Source organism: Neodiprion pinetum, chromosome 3 (genome assembly GCF_021155775.2).
Source record: "Neodiprion pinetum isolate iyNeoPine1 chromosome 3, iyNeoPine1.2, whole genome shotgun sequence".
Lineage (NCBI taxonomy): Eukaryota > Metazoa > Arthropoda > Insecta > Hymenoptera > Diprionidae > Neodiprion > Neodiprion pinetum.
The window spans coordinates 34,138,633-34,153,647 of record NC_060234.1 but is presented as its reverse complement, the minus strand read 5'-3'; the positions used below and the strand labels follow the sequence as shown (position 1 = coordinate 34,153,647).

At 38.2% G+C, this 15,015-nt stretch overlaps 4 protein-coding genes across 7 annotated transcripts; 2 read left to right on the top strand and 2 right to left on the bottom strand.

The window, feature by feature from the left end:
- Positions 1-183: 183 nt before the first annotated feature.
- LOC124214601 (uncharacterized) lies at positions 184-2,091 on the top strand. Of its 2 annotated transcripts, XM_046617029.1 has the most exons (5): positions 184-367; positions 453-581; positions 664-699; positions 1,019-1,127; positions 1,220-2,091. In XM_046617029.1, the coding sequence occupies exons 1-5, from the start codon at positions 296-298 to the stop codon at positions 1,321-1,323; spliced, it is 450 nt and encodes a 149-aa protein (XP_046472985.1). In that variant the 5' UTR covers positions 184-295; the 3' UTR covers positions 1,324-2,091. The 2 variants fall into 2 exon arrangements, with proteins under 2 accessions (XP_046472985.1, XP_046472986.1); XM_046617030.1 differs by lacking the exon at positions 664-699.
- On the bottom strand, positions 1,843-5,109 carry LOC124214600 (zinc metalloproteinase nas-13). Of its 2 annotated transcripts, none has more exons than XM_046617028.1 (5): positions 5,010-5,109; positions 4,372-4,741; positions 3,425-3,730; positions 2,995-3,128; positions 1,843-2,670 (listed from the first exon to the last, which is right to left on the bottom strand). In XM_046617028.1, exons 2-5 carry the CDS (start codon positions 4,715-4,717, stop codon positions 2,521-2,523), a joined length of 936 nt encoding a protein of 311 aa, XP_046472984.1. In that variant the 5' UTR covers positions 4,718-4,741; positions 5,010-5,109; the 3' UTR covers positions 1,843-2,520. The 2 variants fall into 2 exon arrangements, with proteins under 2 accessions (XP_046472984.1, XP_046472983.1); XM_046617027.2 differs by having other exon boundaries at positions 4,372-4,738; positions 5,010-5,096.
- A 2,074-nt stretch (positions 5,110-7,183) lies between these two features.
- On the top strand, positions 7,184-10,577 carry LOC124215176 (leucine-rich repeat-containing protein 47). The gene is made up of 3 exons (XM_046618239.2): positions 7,184-8,473; positions 8,605-8,932; positions 9,446-10,577. The coding sequence occupies exons 1-3, from the start codon at positions 7,405-7,407 to the stop codon at positions 9,645-9,647; spliced, it is 1,599 nt and encodes a 532-aa protein (XP_046474195.1). The 5' UTR covers positions 7,184-7,404; the 3' UTR covers positions 9,648-10,577.
- On the bottom strand, positions 10,060-14,848 carry Pis (phosphatidylinositol synthase). 2 transcript variants are annotated; one of them, XM_046618241.2, is made up of 5 exons: positions 14,691-14,848; positions 14,505-14,615; positions 13,428-13,716; positions 13,128-13,291; positions 10,060-12,899 (listed from the first exon to the last, which is right to left on the bottom strand). In XM_046618241.2, the coding sequence occupies exons 2-5, from the start codon at positions 14,548-14,550 to the stop codon at positions 12,745-12,747; spliced, it is 654 nt and encodes a 217-aa protein (XP_046474197.1). In that variant the 5' UTR covers positions 14,551-14,615; positions 14,691-14,848; the 3' UTR covers positions 10,060-12,744. The 2 variants fall into 2 exon arrangements, with proteins under 2 accessions (XP_046474197.1, XP_046474198.1); XM_046618242.2 differs by having other exon boundaries at positions 14,723-14,832.
- Positions 14,849-15,015: the final 167 nt, after the last annotated feature.

Genomic DNA, 15,015 nt, shown 5'->3' with positions numbered 1-15,015 from the left:
CGTAATAATTATTTCTCTGTTTCAAATTTCGTCGCTGCATTTTCATCCAGTGGCCAAATACTGAGAACGCTTAGTACAATCTACCACTACGCACCGAACCTGTTATCAACGGTTGCGTGGGCACAGGAAGTCTCAGATATGTACAATCCAATATAAGAGGCAAAGTTCCCACTAACATTTCTCTTGTCGAGCGTCAGATAGAGTCCGTTTTTTGTGATATCCGCTTGTTATTACTCCTCAAAAGCACAAAGCTTACCAGTCGCACATAGTAGTTCCTTACGTGATATAGTGAAACATGTTGCAGAAAGCGGTTATTGCGCTTGTGCTTTCCAGCTGCATGATTGGTTTATGCGTCTGTATTCCTACGGTAAGTCTCGAGGATTGATAACGTAGAACGACGGATGATATATTTGAAAACATTTTCACATATAAAGTCGAAATTTATCACTCAGAGAATCGCCGGCGACTTGGCTATTCTTCGTCTCTGTAATGCCTCGAGTACAGTCAGTTTGGACACGGTTAATTCGGTCCTGATCCATCGCGACATGCATCATTCGCATGCGAAAACGGACGCGCTCAAGGTAATTAGAAAGTATATTTTTAAACTCACTATACGACTTTCCATACGTAAGTATGTAATGAAAAGCGTTATTGTATTCCCAGTGTTTCCTGCTCTGCATTTACGTCGAATACGGTTGGGTGAGTACATATGTTAATGAATTATTCACAGCTCTGCTAGTCAATGAATAAATTTTTTCGCCCGTCTATCATTCGAATAGTCACAACCAACTGGCAAGAACGTTAATCAATCTTTATACTGACATATCAGAATGAATAATAAGTCTGACGCAACTGGTCTTGAGATATCATGTCTACACGTATATTGATACTCCAAAAATTGTCACCGATCCCATGAGCATGACACGCCGTAATTTTATACGCTTTCAATGCCAGGCACCTTTTTATAGCTTTTTAAAAATATCCCGAACTGGGTGTAACGATGGTTCAATTTGTTCAGATGGATCGTGATGGAGGCTTCGAATTGCACAGCATTAGATCAGCTTTGCAGGCAGCTCAGGTTCCTCAAGATCGGATCGAGATGCTGTCATACGGATGTACGGCAATTGGTACGGTGAAAAAATCACATTCCGTACATCACTTTTCTCAGGTTTTTCTTTAACAAGCAACCATGTATAAAATTTTTTTCGCTCGTCTTCAGAATCGTCAAGTCCTTGTAATCGAGCGTCTATCTTCACCGAATGTTTCTGGTTGCATACCGCAAATGGATTACAAGAAGCGACAGCAGGACCTGCCATGAAATAATCAATCGACAAAGAATCCTTGGATCACGGGAGGTCGAATTCGAAAGTGCAGAAAAAACCAGTTTCCTGGTAAAAGTGATTTGATAAAAAAATGTGTCGAAGTTGATCGAAGGCTGCTGCTTCCGTCATGAGTTACACGTAAAAGTGAATTCTTCAGACTTCAGAATTAAACTGAAGGTATTTTAGAGTCACGGTGATTATGGCTTGTGTAATATTAAAGTTTAACACGCAAACTAACAATTTTTCGTACAAATAATCGCTGGCTAAATATAACTTAGAATGATTTCAGTCACTTTTGATTTATCGACCGTACGCGATTCAAAAAGGTGACTACGAAATACATGTCAATGAAAAGCTAAATCTAATAAAACGAAAAATTTAAATTCAATCGCAATTATTGATTAGGTGTGAAAGTTTTGTTCAAAATATCCCGCTGGGTATAATGTGCCTATCTGCTTCAAAGCCTCTTTGATCGGCTTTTGCTCAATGAAATTACATCGGAAAAAACGTAACCTTAGTGTTTTGAGATATGAATATTTATTGATTATTCGATCACACATTGGTTAATATATATAAATTAAACTACGTCTTACGTAGCTAACATTGTACTTTGGTGTGTTTTGTTGATGGAGCTTGAGCTTCGAAAATGGCAGACCAGAGTCATCTCGCTCATATTCGCACACTGCGCCTTGATTGTTGTTATGTAAAATTGAAATGTTTCGAATTTTCAAGATATGAAACTAGGTTCGTTTCGGCTAATTCCAGATGTCTTGTTTAAAATTAAGACAAGTTATCCCCGATTTCACTCATACCCAAAGCTGCCATCAAACATACGTGATAGGGCTGTGCAAATCATACGTATACCTATATTTTCTCCCCACTTGAATAACGCATGAAAAATTATAACATTTCAAATATTTGCACACCCCTGTCACATGCGTAATCCTAAATACTTAATAATTAAATATAATATTTTGTAGACTAGTCTTACACCATAGAGGAAGGTTGATCCTTTCGCGAAATAAGCTGACCACAACGAGTGCCTGCAACCCGATTAAGAATCAAAATTTGACACGGATAACAGATATAATTTGAAGTCGAACCTCAGAGAGGAAACTAGGGCTGCAAGCTTGTAGGAAAATCGCTTGACGAGCTCAAATCGTGAAAAGTTAATTAAAAACGACTTTCTATAAGTTAATTAGTTGTAGCTCCTCCTTCGCTTGGCACACTTGTACATGCGTCGGATCTTTTGGATGTCTTTCGTACTGAACCCTTCGCGCTGTCCAAGAACTGCCTTGGTTTTACCGAAGAAATACTCACCGACCATCGAGAGAAGACCGCCGGGCTCCTATACATACGGAAGGATAAATTAGGTAAACATTTATACTTAAACTTGGAGAGTTTAGAGAGTTTTCATTCGGATAGTCTGAGAATTTGCCACTCGTGAAAATCGTAAGCGAAGTTTCGCATCCATGCAAATCGCTTGAGATCTCGAATTACGTGAACTTTTTAACTCGGGATAAAACAAAATATGCATACTATTATGGAAATCGACGTGGTTCGGAAAACCGATTCTCACCTACTCTGCAACAGTTCGAGAAGAACTTTAAGCGTCAAGACCATAAGCCGCGACGAGCGTGGCTGCAATGTTTAATGGCAGTTTTCAACGTACCTTGGGCTCAATAGTCGGCTTCCCATTAGTGGAAAAAGCGTTCGACGAATAATGCATTACGCTGCCATAGTCATACCCGACACCAAATGCGTCGGTGGTTTCCTTCGTTGCCCTCTCGAAGTTGTTCCTGCGCCCTGAAACCAAGTAGAACAAAAAAAACGCAAAAATCAAATAAAATTTCTTCATATTGGGTCGGCCGAAGCGACTGCTGGAGTCTTACTGTTAAACGAGCGCCTCTTCGCCTCTGGCGTTGTAACGAAATGGACGGTATAAACATAGGTTTAATAACATTTAATCACCGGCAAACGACGCGTTTATTGCTACGCTAGCAACCGATTGTATACGAGTACCCAAATTGGATTGTTAAACAACAGGCGTTACCGTGCAGCTAGTAAATTATTACAACATGTAAGTGTGATAATTAGCGTACCTGATTGGATGTTGCCCCAGTTGATGAGGACGTGATCGTCGCGTTCCCATCTGTTCTGTTCGTGCAAAAATCCAACCGCGTGCATCAGTTCGTGAATTATTGTTCCCTTTTTGGTGACACATCCCGGTACCTGGAGGTTCACATCCTGCCTACCTCCGGTACGACCTACGCTGCTCCAGCACCCGGTGTTCCCGGCTGCAATTCTTATGTAATCGGTCTCTTCTCCGGCGTAGGGTTTGAACTTGATGCACGTATTTTTGTGGAAGTCATCCATGGCTTCGTGGATCAGGTTCAAAGCCACTCCGGCTGAAAATTCGTTTATTATTTACGTTGTACGGGTTAGTAAAGTCAACGACCTCTGTAACGTGGCCTGCGCTAAATTCAATTCCGAAAATTCCATTAGCTAATAATTGCGGAGTAGTAAGAACACACGGCCCTGGGGGGATCGAGACCGAATCATTTTACGACCTTAGGTTAATCCAATTCTTCGAATTCGTCAATTTCGTTGGCAATATTGCGCAGTGATTGATCCTCGGGCAATGCAGCGCACGACACAGATCGATTTCCAACTCAATGTTATACTACCGCGAATTATACTGGTTCAATTTTTACTCAGAGGTTAAAAAATTATGAATCATAAATCGGACACATCTTTATACCTTAAAACGTAAAAAAAAACTTGCAGTAATCCGAGACTTTCCAGCGCCCTGGACTGTTACACATGAAAATAGCGCCATGTAAGTTTCTAATAATGCGAGTGCGAGTGTGCAAATCTAAAAGTATATTCTCGAAGCGACCAGACCCCTTATCAAAAGCTCGAACGCAATATGTTTTTTTTTTTTTTTTTCTTTCTCCTTCACTGTTACACATTCAAAACTTGACATTTTTTCTCGAAAGTGAAAAAAAGTGGTCGCAATCCGATAAGACGAAGTTGAGGAGAAGCTTACTGAAATATGGGCTGATCATGTAAGGGACTACACCCCCGGGCCACCGCATTGTCTCCGACTTGAGACCGTTGCGACCCATTCCTTCCGGGAAGAGGATGTCACCCTCGGCGTATTCCCCTAGCTCCTCTGGATTAATCTCCATCTGCTCGTGCCATTCGGCGACCTTTCTTCCGGTGTCATTATTCGGCAGAGCGTGAAGAACCTCCTCGAAATTTCGCATGTAGCCCATCGGCCCGTTGGGACTGTCCACCGCGTTGTCAAATATGTCGCGACGTCGGAAATACGGCCAGGCTGAAGATGTGGCCAGCAAAATTGTCAGGAGTAAAGCTGATCGTTCTATTGCCATCGTGCAACGTTTACTGAGGACCTGCTGAAAGAATACAGAAATTAAAATATCAGGTACGAATCGATATCAGGCGACGAATACTACTGTAGTAAATAATCAGTTGAAAAAAGATTTTGGGAAATTGGAGGTACTAGAGATTTTGCTTTGAATTACGTTTTCGTCAATTGCAGGGAATATTTAAAAATTTGAATCGACCGGTTTGATCGAATTCACTGGACAGTGCTGTCAAATCAAATGTTCAGTTACAACGAGTCGAAGAGTAATCGAGGATCTTCTCGCTTCGAAAACCTACTTTTTGCGATGTACGAAAGGGTGGTGTTACTGCACCGCTGAAGTAGCTTTTCAATTACAACTTTCTGGCGCAGACCTGTTCGATTTGGGACTGACGAAATTCTCGTCCTGCTTAGCTTCTTTATATTGTACAGGGCGGCCGCAGCCCCACTCCGAATACGGAAGTAATGAGACCGGAAAGATAAAGCGCAAGCGCTCCGCCGGAAGCCAGGAATTTTTACTCAAGACTCGAGTCAAACAACAATAACGTCGCGATGCCCCTATGATTATGTCGTCTTGGTGGGTAGGGGAGGTCCGGTGGGGATTCGCACTCGCTTAAGGAAGTTGGCATTGCGGCAAAAGGCAGATTATTGACGATTAACAAGGTGCAACATGACGCGGGTTTTTTTTTCTCAATTCTTGTTATTCAAACATTACGGGAAGGTGTGGGCAGGGCCAGCTTCCTGATACTCATTCAAATGCAAATCAAGGCGAGCAAATATTTCTTGATAATCGCGTGAGACATCATCTTGCAAAATTTGTCAAAGAATAAGCTCAGCCGGCGCGTATCGTCCCAAGGTTGCGGTCGCCTCTTACGTGCGATTCTGCAGATACATTCGAGCAGCATATACAAAGTCGAAGGTAATTATGACGAGGTTCACGACCTCGGCTTGCGTTTATTGTTGGTACAGTCATTTTTCTCCTGCATATGACTTCTCGGTATCGGGATTTTCAAGGTCCGACATCTCGAGCCGATACGTACCCTACACAGTACAGAAAAGCAGACCTTTGTTTTCACGCAGTCTCGGGAGTGGGATGATGGCACATACATAAAGCCTTCCTCAACGCCCGAACGAATGATCGCGGAGATTTCCGACCGAGGACATCCGATGGCTGAAAAAGAATTACTCCGGACATCGAGTTTCTTTTCCGTATTCACACTTTGAAATTTAAATATCCGGGAGAAGATTTATTTACAAGATATCACTGTGTGGATGCTCGCGTGGTTCGACGGAAGATTTAATGTAATAAAACATGAGTCCTTAAAGTGCCTTTTTATGTTTGGCAAACATATGCAATATGCACCAATCGCGACCTCGTGCGTACATGCGAATCGCAAAGGAGCCAATGCTGCGCTTGGAGATTACATTATGTATTCATTCATTAGACGCTAAGGCAAATTGAATTTTCGCCACGTCACGTTGTGCCAACAGGATCTATTTCCTACGTGATTATTCAGGCGTGCACCTGTTTTCGCATTGTGTTTATCTTATTCAAATTTATGACGACAAGGAGACGACGGCCAGGTTCATGTTCAAAGGAAAACAGGTATCACAGCCCCCCTCCCCCATAGCAGAACCGGTTACGAAATCTGTAATTCACTCGATGTAATAATTTAGTGTTCTAGGAATATATTACCATCGGATATCCTTACTTCCATCCGAATATACGCGCTAATCTAGTTCCCAAACGTTAAAATTATTCCAAAATCCTATAACGAGCGATAAGTCGCCTAGTTCACGTTTAAGTCGTTCAAACCAGACATCACAAGCTAAAACAAACGATTTCCGACCGGATGGTGTGCAAAACACGTGCCGAAAACAAGACTAAACATTAGATTTACATACACCCGGATAATATGCGATTTGTATTTATTTAGAACCGGATAGCTAATGCTAGCTTTTATCAACGCTCATATATCTTGGACTTTTCTACCTGTAAATAGAATTGAAAAAAATGATGACATAAGTAAGCAAAGAATAAGGTCAGAGATAATCCGATCGAGAACTGTTTAATTGTACGTACAGGCCAATATTTGATATTATATTATATACGAACACTTGACCTAGTTTTCTGAAGCTTTGCCATGCTTGCTCAACAGTTAATCTAGCAAATCTTTTAGAAAAAAATCGAATATCATATTTAACATTTGTGTTAGTAATTCTTACAGAGACATGCGAACGAAGGTAATTTTCGAAACAAAAAATCAGGGAGAACCACAAGGTAAGCAGATTTCTAATTGGCCATTATTTCAAAAGCGGACAGTCGAACATTTTAGATAAAACTGACTCAGAAGTTTGCGGGCGAAACATCCTCTGCTTTTCAAGAGATGGGAAATATCAGTTGAATAAAAATTCGTGATCAACGTTAATCACAACGATCCCTGTAATGTGAGGCCAACTCTAGCAGTGTGCCGAACGTTTTTAAATTCAGAAATGGTTTTCGCGACTCGATTCTCGCCTGGGATTTAAGATGGCGTCAAGTTTGAGAATCGATTATCGAGATGCCGGTAGCAGAACGAAGCAGAACCAGAACCAGGCAACCGGCACATAACCTAAAGTGTCAGCTGCACGGTGACGTTATAGTGACAGGAAATATAGGAATAGAAGTGAAAATTTGTAAGGAATCGATCCAAAATGACATCGGGTGAATCCTGGCCGGAGGTGAGCCAAGCGCGAAAAGAAAACAGGCATGAATTGGTCCTTTCCGGGGCCTCCGTGTCGCAGCGGTTAGAAAAGTCGGGGTTGGACAAGGCGATATTTAACCTGCAAGGGTTAAACTACTTGAACATAAACGACACGTGCCTCGATGCGATACCTGACGAAATTGGAAAGTTAGAAAACCTCACTAGTCTTGTTCTGCATTCGAATAAAATCGCCAAACTACCGTCGGCCATCGGAAAATTGACCAAATTAAAAGTACTAGACGTGTCCAGAAATAACCTCGATTTCGTTCCCGACGATCTCGGTAACCTGCCTCAGCTAATGACCCTCAACCTCGGCTTAAATGCTCTCAAAGAATTACCATCTCAGGCCGCTAACATCAAGTTGAGTATATTGGACTTATCTAACAACGAGTTTGGCACGTTTCCTGACGTGTGTTACGCCGAGTTGGTTCACCTCGCTGAAGTCAGAGTGAACGGTAATAAAATTAAAGAAATTCCGTCGACCATCAGCGCCTTGCAGTCGTTGAAACTTTTGGATCTCTCAGATAACTCGATAGTAATTGTACCCAAGGAACTCTCCGACTGCGGTAAATTGAAGGAATTGAATCTGAAGGGAAATCCCCTCTCGGACAAACGGCTTTATAAACTTGTAGATCAGTGTAGGACCAAGCAGGTATTAGACTATGTTAGGCAACATTGTCCCAAGGTTGGCGACGGCTCGGGAGCCCCTGGAAAATCAAAGAAAGGGAAAAAAGGAAGGAAATCTTCCGAGTCAAATGACAGCAACATCAATTCTGTTGAAAAATTGACTCATAAGCTCAGGGTCTTGAAGGTGATGGATGAAACACCTGTTGTACAAATTACAGAACATGTTAAAACTGTCAGACCGCACATAGTTGCTTGCGTTGTGAGAAATTTGAGCTTCACAGAAGAAAGCTTCAAAAAGTTCATTCAACTACAAACCAAACTTCATGAAGGGATATGCGAAAAAAGGAATGCTGCTACGATAGCAACGCATGATTTGGACTTAATTAAACCTGGTGAAATTTATTTGTCTTTTTCTTCAATTCTTTATGCTCTCATGACTACTAATCATTCATCAATTTTACATCCATAGGACTTGTACTTATGATGAATTCTAATCAGTTTTATTTATTTGTCTCTTGTCAAGGAAATCTGATGTATACGGCGAAACCTCCAAAAGAAATTGAAATCAAGCCACTGATGCGTCAAAAGTCGTATACAGGTGCAGCACTGTTTCAACATTTACAAACAGAAGCCGATAACTTGCGAAGAGAAAAGAAGCGCAATGTTTACTCTGGTATTCACAGATATCTATACCTTTTGGAAGGTAAGGCACTTTACCCATGCCTACTGGACAGTTTGAACCAAGTTATATCGTTTCCGCCAATAACAAACAGTGACATTACCAAAATGTCTCCCAGCACCAAAGCTATGTTTATCGAAGTTACCAGCGCATCTTCTCAGCAAGTTTGCAGGTAATATCCAAAATAATTGTTGTAATTTATATTTTATAACGTGATATGTGCAGTTTTATAGTTGTCAATTATCATTGCCTGATTGCTATTCAGTATTTGTTACATGATTATTACCAACTGGGAGAAATCAGAACATTGAATTATATCGCTAGAGCTGCACATTGATCCCTGAAAGATTTATTGATACCAGCTCAACTGTAACAAAAAATAATTTTTTCAATTCCGTACTTGACTAGTAACTTTGTTTGCGTTATGATTTACAAAGCAACTCCATACTTCCCTTGAATAAAGAAATCTTGATCATGCAAAAAGTATATTTGACGAAATTAATTTTCCTTCTTTCTTGGCCGCTTAATATTTAAAACGAAACATCTGCGTGGTTTCCTTGAAATGAATCTTTGTCATTTACTGAAAATCATGTCTTAATACAACGTTCGCAATCATATAGAATTTTTATTGCCAAAGCAGGCTGATTCTTGAACTGTAATCAAATGTAAGATTGTTGAATAACAGAAAAGTTGCTGACCAATTTCTTAATGAACTTGTGATGCTGGGACTTGGCTGCTCCACGGAAACTGACAGCAGTGAAGATTACCACAATTTATTAGTTGAACAAATAAAAGTGGTTGATGTGGAAGGAAATATGAAACTAGTATATCCATCAAGATCAGATTTGATTTTTGAAAATAGTAACATAACAATAATCCGCGAATGATGATACCTACCCGAGACAAACTAGGTACGTACAAATCTTCAAATGCACAACCAGTTACTACTAAGATTTCTAACATTAAACATGAATCGTCTTACATTGATATAATGGTTACACGAATTTGTCTATCTAAAAATATAATGATTATTTTATTAATTGATGTTTATGTTAATCTAGGCATGATTTTTTTTCTCCACAAAAATTAGAAAAAAGTAATTATTACTACAATATCTGGTATAAAGGTGACACGTAGAAACTTCTCATAAATTTTATTTTATTCCGTAGTCATGAGAAATTTCTCACTATGATCAGATTAAACTTAGTAGGTAAGCAATGTAGTTTATCTCAAGCTGTGGGTGTCATTCTCTTTTGAAAATTTTTTCACCTAAAACGAAGCCTTTTTTCTCTCATGTCGAAACTTTATTTTATCCTATTAGCAAAACGGTTTATTTTCTTACACTGATTGCTCGATCCGAAATATGGAAGAAATGATGTTTATGATTCTGATTGGTCGTAACATTCCGAGTAACCAATCTATTTGCAAATTTCACTATTTTTACTTTCAATACCACTGTCAAATACACTGTAACGACTGGTTTGCGATACGAAGATATTAAGATTTTTTATTTTTTTAAATGAATATATTCCTAATTCGTAGAGTAAATGCATGTTTGACGGAAGAACGGACAAGCACAGTTGAACAAAAACATTAAATCAGGTGAACAAAATTCAGAAATTGGAATTCACACTTTTACACGATATGTGTTTATTTTTTATTGAAATATTTTTTTACAATTTAACCAAGCAAAATGTAGGTTTCTTCTGCTGTTTGAGTATGCGAGACTACTCAAAAAGAACAATAGTGATATTAACTTTTGATATGTATACGTATATACAACATGTGATTTAAATTATATATTTATTTTCCAGTTTCCTAACGCCATTATACATCCTTATAATTAATAATAGTTCATTTCTTCCGAAATAAATAAAATTATGTTTGAAATTGTCTATTCATTTACTTATTCTTTAATACGGTAACTTCAAATTCCCACCTAAACTGTGTCGTTAAAGACATTTGAGAAACCATGCGATGTATTTATTTTCAGGCAATTCAATCGTAAATAAGAATTTCTCGTATAGTTGCAATTCAAATCAATCGCTAATCGTTACGTCGCGCCACCATTTTAAATCGCAGCTGGCGCTCGTAGCACGTCGCGATGTCTGTTTGGGACTCTTGATCCCCGAATAGCCGGCTGTGTTTTTCTGTTTTCTTTCCTCCTACCACAACTTCCGATTCGCTTTTTTTTCAGCTGGTCAAATATTTTTCTTAGTACAGTACGGTGATCAAAGTTCCTAGCAAGTGGTTGACTCTTGTCTAAAATGCTCGATAGTTATATTAAGAGTCGGTTTACTTCCTATATTCTACAGTTTAAGTTAGTTTATTGTTTGGCGTGAAAAGTTTGCAGTGATTCTGCGTATGTTTGAAGTCGTAAAATGGCGCCCAAACATGACTGGCCGTGATGAGGAAAATCAAGGATAAAATTTTAAGGTTAGCTCTCGACATTTATTCTTGCTATTGTAAATCGTACATATACATACATTTTTTCACCATTTAGATTCACTTTTTCTCGTATTATATTAAGTTCACACCACATTTAATCTAACGTTTATAAACTAATTTCGGTCATGTATATTTGTGTTGTTACAAAAAATTTTCAGACTGCAAGCTAATAATATGCTGTATTTACTCCGATGAACGCATAGCTATGTAAATCACATTCTTATTAGAATTAAAATTTAATATTACCACTTTTGAAACAATTTTGAACTTGATGTTACGTCATTTTGATGGGTACAGCATTGGCAATACAAAAAATATGCAAATGGTTAGACGTGACTCTTCTTTTACCTTTTATGTTCACGAACTTCAGACAGCCATTGAAATCGGACTTGTTTGTATAACTACTCGATAGCTGTGCTGCACAACTGTTTAAAAGTCCAAACAATCTCTTCTTAGCATCAAGCGACATATACCAGGAGCATTCTGCGCACTCTGTCGCATGTGCTTGCATACGGTTTAGTACAGCTATAAGCTCAGCTTCACGGACATTTTCTTAATATAAAATAAAAATTCCGATGGAATCAAATTCGACTTTCAATATATTCAGCTGCCATGTTAAATTTTTACTTCGGTCAGTGAAAAATGTAGTCAATGACATTTTATTTCTAAATATATGTATATGGATAAATATTTTTTGTAGAGCGTCGCTACAAACACCCTTGCTATAAAATCAATTGCAAAGTATATATTTTTTGAAGCAGAATGCAATAATCATTGTTTTGATACTTTATTCTTGTAATGTTTGTAATTTTGCACGAAGGTGACAAACAGTATCGCTATTTCATCTAATAGAGTTGTAACTAAATTTCTGAATACTGCGTGTACATTCTGTGCACAAGTATAAATGATATACCAATAATAAAGGGAAAGAAATTGACTAGGCTTATGCATATATTAAGATGCTATGAAACAATAACAATAGACACTCTTGTTTGAATTAACATGCTAACATATAGTAGGATAGGTAAATTGATGATCGTCCATTCATGCATGATACCAGCATCTTCTTAATCTTAGAGTAAAAACAATATTAACAGAAGAAAATACAGCCACGTATACAGTATTTGAAACTGTAAAATTTGATTTGTAACACGCGTAAAAATAAGTCATACATCAAAGTTAATGCCAGTCAATTATAATTGATAACATTTATTAATATGTATTTTAACCATATCGATTGAATTCAGTTTGTTAACTTTATCATGTGTAGTCAATTTTGAGTTCAAAGTTTGAACACAACACTGCCACCTATCACTCTATTTTGTTCATATTGGTTAACAAGTACTTATCCATTGAACTTTAGTCAGTTAACATAAATAGGCATATTTGTATAATGTATTTACTGTTGAACCACATAGTAATTATAACGAGGAAGATAATGAAAAATGAGTAGATATTCATTCTTTGTTTTGACAGAGAGGTCGTTAAAGCTAAATTCCTTGACTGACTAGTATCAGGGTAAGGATGGAAGCAAAGTTAATGCGCTTTGCGCAGCGCCTCTCGCTCTTTCACATCGATAATACTCAGATTAATGCATGCCACATACCCATGCAAAACAGAGACCAGAGACTTCACTATTGCAATTGGAGCTGAGACGTAGAGAACCGCTCTGAATATATTCATACCAGCCACTGTAACACAAATTTATTCAATTATACGTAGATTTATTTTCAATCTATAAGAAAATTTAAGCTGTCATTTTGTAAACAGAAACATTCCAATATTTGTCCCTATCAAATCCTTTCTCGTAATTAACATGTTCTGATATTTTCCAGACTAATTAATCTAAAAAACCAGTCTCTGTTAGAAAGTAAATATGTAGATTATTAGCGAATGATTAAAAATTAAAATATACTTACATATGGGTCCTTCTGTGAAATGCAGAAGGTACAGAGCGGCATAAAATGCCTCGTTTCCAGCGCACATAAAGAAAAGAACCTGACGATTTGTATAGTAAACACGCATTATGGGATTTTCAGACATATCAACAAATTTGTGGCTCGTTTTTCCTTGCAAAAGTGTTCTGAAAAATCGAAATGAGAATCTAATGAGTACTGAGATTAAATATATCACCTACTACATTATTGTATGTTGAAACTTGACACAAATCAACTTCTTCTAAAATTCTTATTATTTTCATGAAAGATTTGTTTTATTACGTGTGCAAGTAAATCCAGTGGCAAGCAATGTCAATGGCCATGCTTAGTTGAAACCAGAATGTATAAGCTGGATAAAATTGGCTGAGAGTTACACAGAGGCACATAGTGCCAACACGGTCTGTCAGTTGGTCTAAAATCGCGCCGAACTTTGTGCTCTGATTGAAATATCTTGCCGCATGACCGTCCACTGCGTCTAATAATCCGCTAATTATATAGCACCATGATGCAATTATGTGGTTTGTTGGCATAAAATAGAATGATATCAAGGCCAGAATCACCCTCCCGTAACCTGTAGATAGAATTTCATTCAAAGTAGAATATGTTAGTAAAAGACATTCATATTATGTTTTTTATAAATCTCTCAAATGATTTTAATGTTCTTCAAACATGCAAACCTTTCGTTGTGTTCTTACTTAAATCTAAGGCGATTCTAACTTCCTTGAAATATTACTAACTGAATTGCATTTAGTATTCAATTTTGAACGTCAAATCTTAGGCATATTATAAGAACTTTCATTACACTTTTCACAGTATCCAAGGAAATCTCTTATTACCTGAAATTTTTTCACAGCTCTATAGTATGCCTTGTCAATCTGACTGGGTGAAATTTTTACATTTCAAATAAAATCACTTCAACTGCCAAATTAGTTTTGTAAAGTTTCATTTTCTTTTTACTTATCATGTGAAAATTTTCTGGCTGAATACCCTCCAGTTTCAATCAATAAATGAAACCTCTGAAATGCTCCAACATTATGCCTGGCTTTGCTAATACCAATGCGGGGATAGAGGACTGTGAAATATATCTAGATGCCACAGTGCTCCAAATTGTGCTAATCTTATGAGCGAATTGATTTAAAATTCGGTATTCGGAGGGATTTGCGACACTTTGTCTGCGGTTTGAGTTTGTCGATCGCAGCGATACTTCCTATACCGCATTTATTGAAACAATTACACCTATTTAATGATCTAATTATACTAGCTTAAATCCACATGTTGCAAACAACTGTAAAAAAAAAAAAAAAATGACAACCACCACATTCGAACCAGCATTATACGCCAAATGAATAAACGCTTTACCAATAATGTTTGGCACAAACATAAAGATGTTTTCGGTTTCCGTCATTGTAACGTATTTTATCGACGCGTTGGTCCCAAGATCGTACCTCAAAGCGGGGTAAAAATTATCGTCTGGAAAACAGTAATCTATGCATCAATAACCGCTGTTCTCTGGTATGAACTTTAACCTCGTTTATCAGAACTTACGGTATTAATTAACGTATGGCAACAACACTGACCCAACCAGCCTCCTCCACCCGGCTTTGACGAGACTGGACGTCTCACGTCACTTCGCGGCGTAGATGCGTTTCCTTATATTTGCCGTAGAATACGTCAATGGATCGAGAGAAAAGTCAGAATCGATTAGGGGCTGCTTCGAGAGCCGTTCGAGGTTTCCTATCGATTTCAGTGACGCACGCAGCCAACAGTAACGTATAATTCACGAGGCTAATGCGTAAGTGTGGTAAATCTTTTCGCGAACGTTTAATATTCTCCTCGAAGGTAATCGGCTCTCAGTAATGAACTTGAGTGA

Excerpts from the sequence above, each read along its gene's own strand:
- LOC124214601 (XM_046617029.1), top strand. The coding sequence starts at position 296 with ATGTTGCAGAAAGCGGTTATTGCGCTTGTGCTTTCCAGCTGCATGATT. Across the intron at positions 368-452 it reads TATGCGTCTGTATTCCTACG|AGAATCGCCGGCGACTTGGC; the intron begins GTAAGTCTCGAG and ends TTTATCACTCAG. Across the intron at positions 1,128-1,219 it reads ATACGGATGTACGGCAATTG|AATCGTCAAGTCCTTGTAAT; the intron begins GTACGGTGAAAA and ends GCTCGTCTTCAG.
- LOC124214600 (XM_046617028.1), bottom strand. The coding sequence starts at position 4,717 with ATGGCAATAGAACGATCAGCTTTACTCCTGACAATTTTGCTGGCCACA. Across the intron at positions 3,129-3,424 it reads CTGGGGCAACATCCAATCAG|GGCGCAGGAACAACTTCGAG; the intron begins GTACGCTAATTA and ends ACTTGGTTTCAG. Across the intron at positions 2,671-2,994 it reads AGCCGACTATTGAGCCCAAG|GAGCCCGGCGGTCTTCTCTC; the intron begins GTACGTTGAAAA and ends CCGTATGTATAG.
- LOC124215176 (XM_046618239.2), top strand. The coding sequence starts at position 7,405 with ATGACATCGGGTGAATCCTGGCCGGAGGTGAGCCAAGCGCGAAAAGAA. Across the intron at positions 8,474-8,604 it reads TTTGGACTTAATTAAACCTG|GAAATCTGATGTATACGGCG; the intron begins GTGAAATTTATT and ends TCTCTTGTCAAG. Across the intron at positions 8,933-9,445 it reads TCTTCTCAGCAAGTTTGCAG|AAAAGTTGCTGACCAATTTC; the intron begins GTAATATCCAAA and ends GTTGAATAACAG.
- Pis (XM_046618241.2), bottom strand. The coding sequence starts at position 14,550 with ATGACGGAAACCGAAAACATCTTTATGTTTGTGCCAAACATTATTG. Across the intron at positions 13,717-14,504 it reads GTTTGTGCCAAACATTATTG|GTTACGGGAGGGTGATTCTG; the intron begins GTAAAGCGTTTA and ends TTCTATCTACAG. Across the intron at positions 12,900-13,127 it reads TTTCACAGAAGGACCCATAT|TGGCTGGTATGAATATATTC; the intron begins GTAAGTATATTT and ends TTTGTGTTACAG.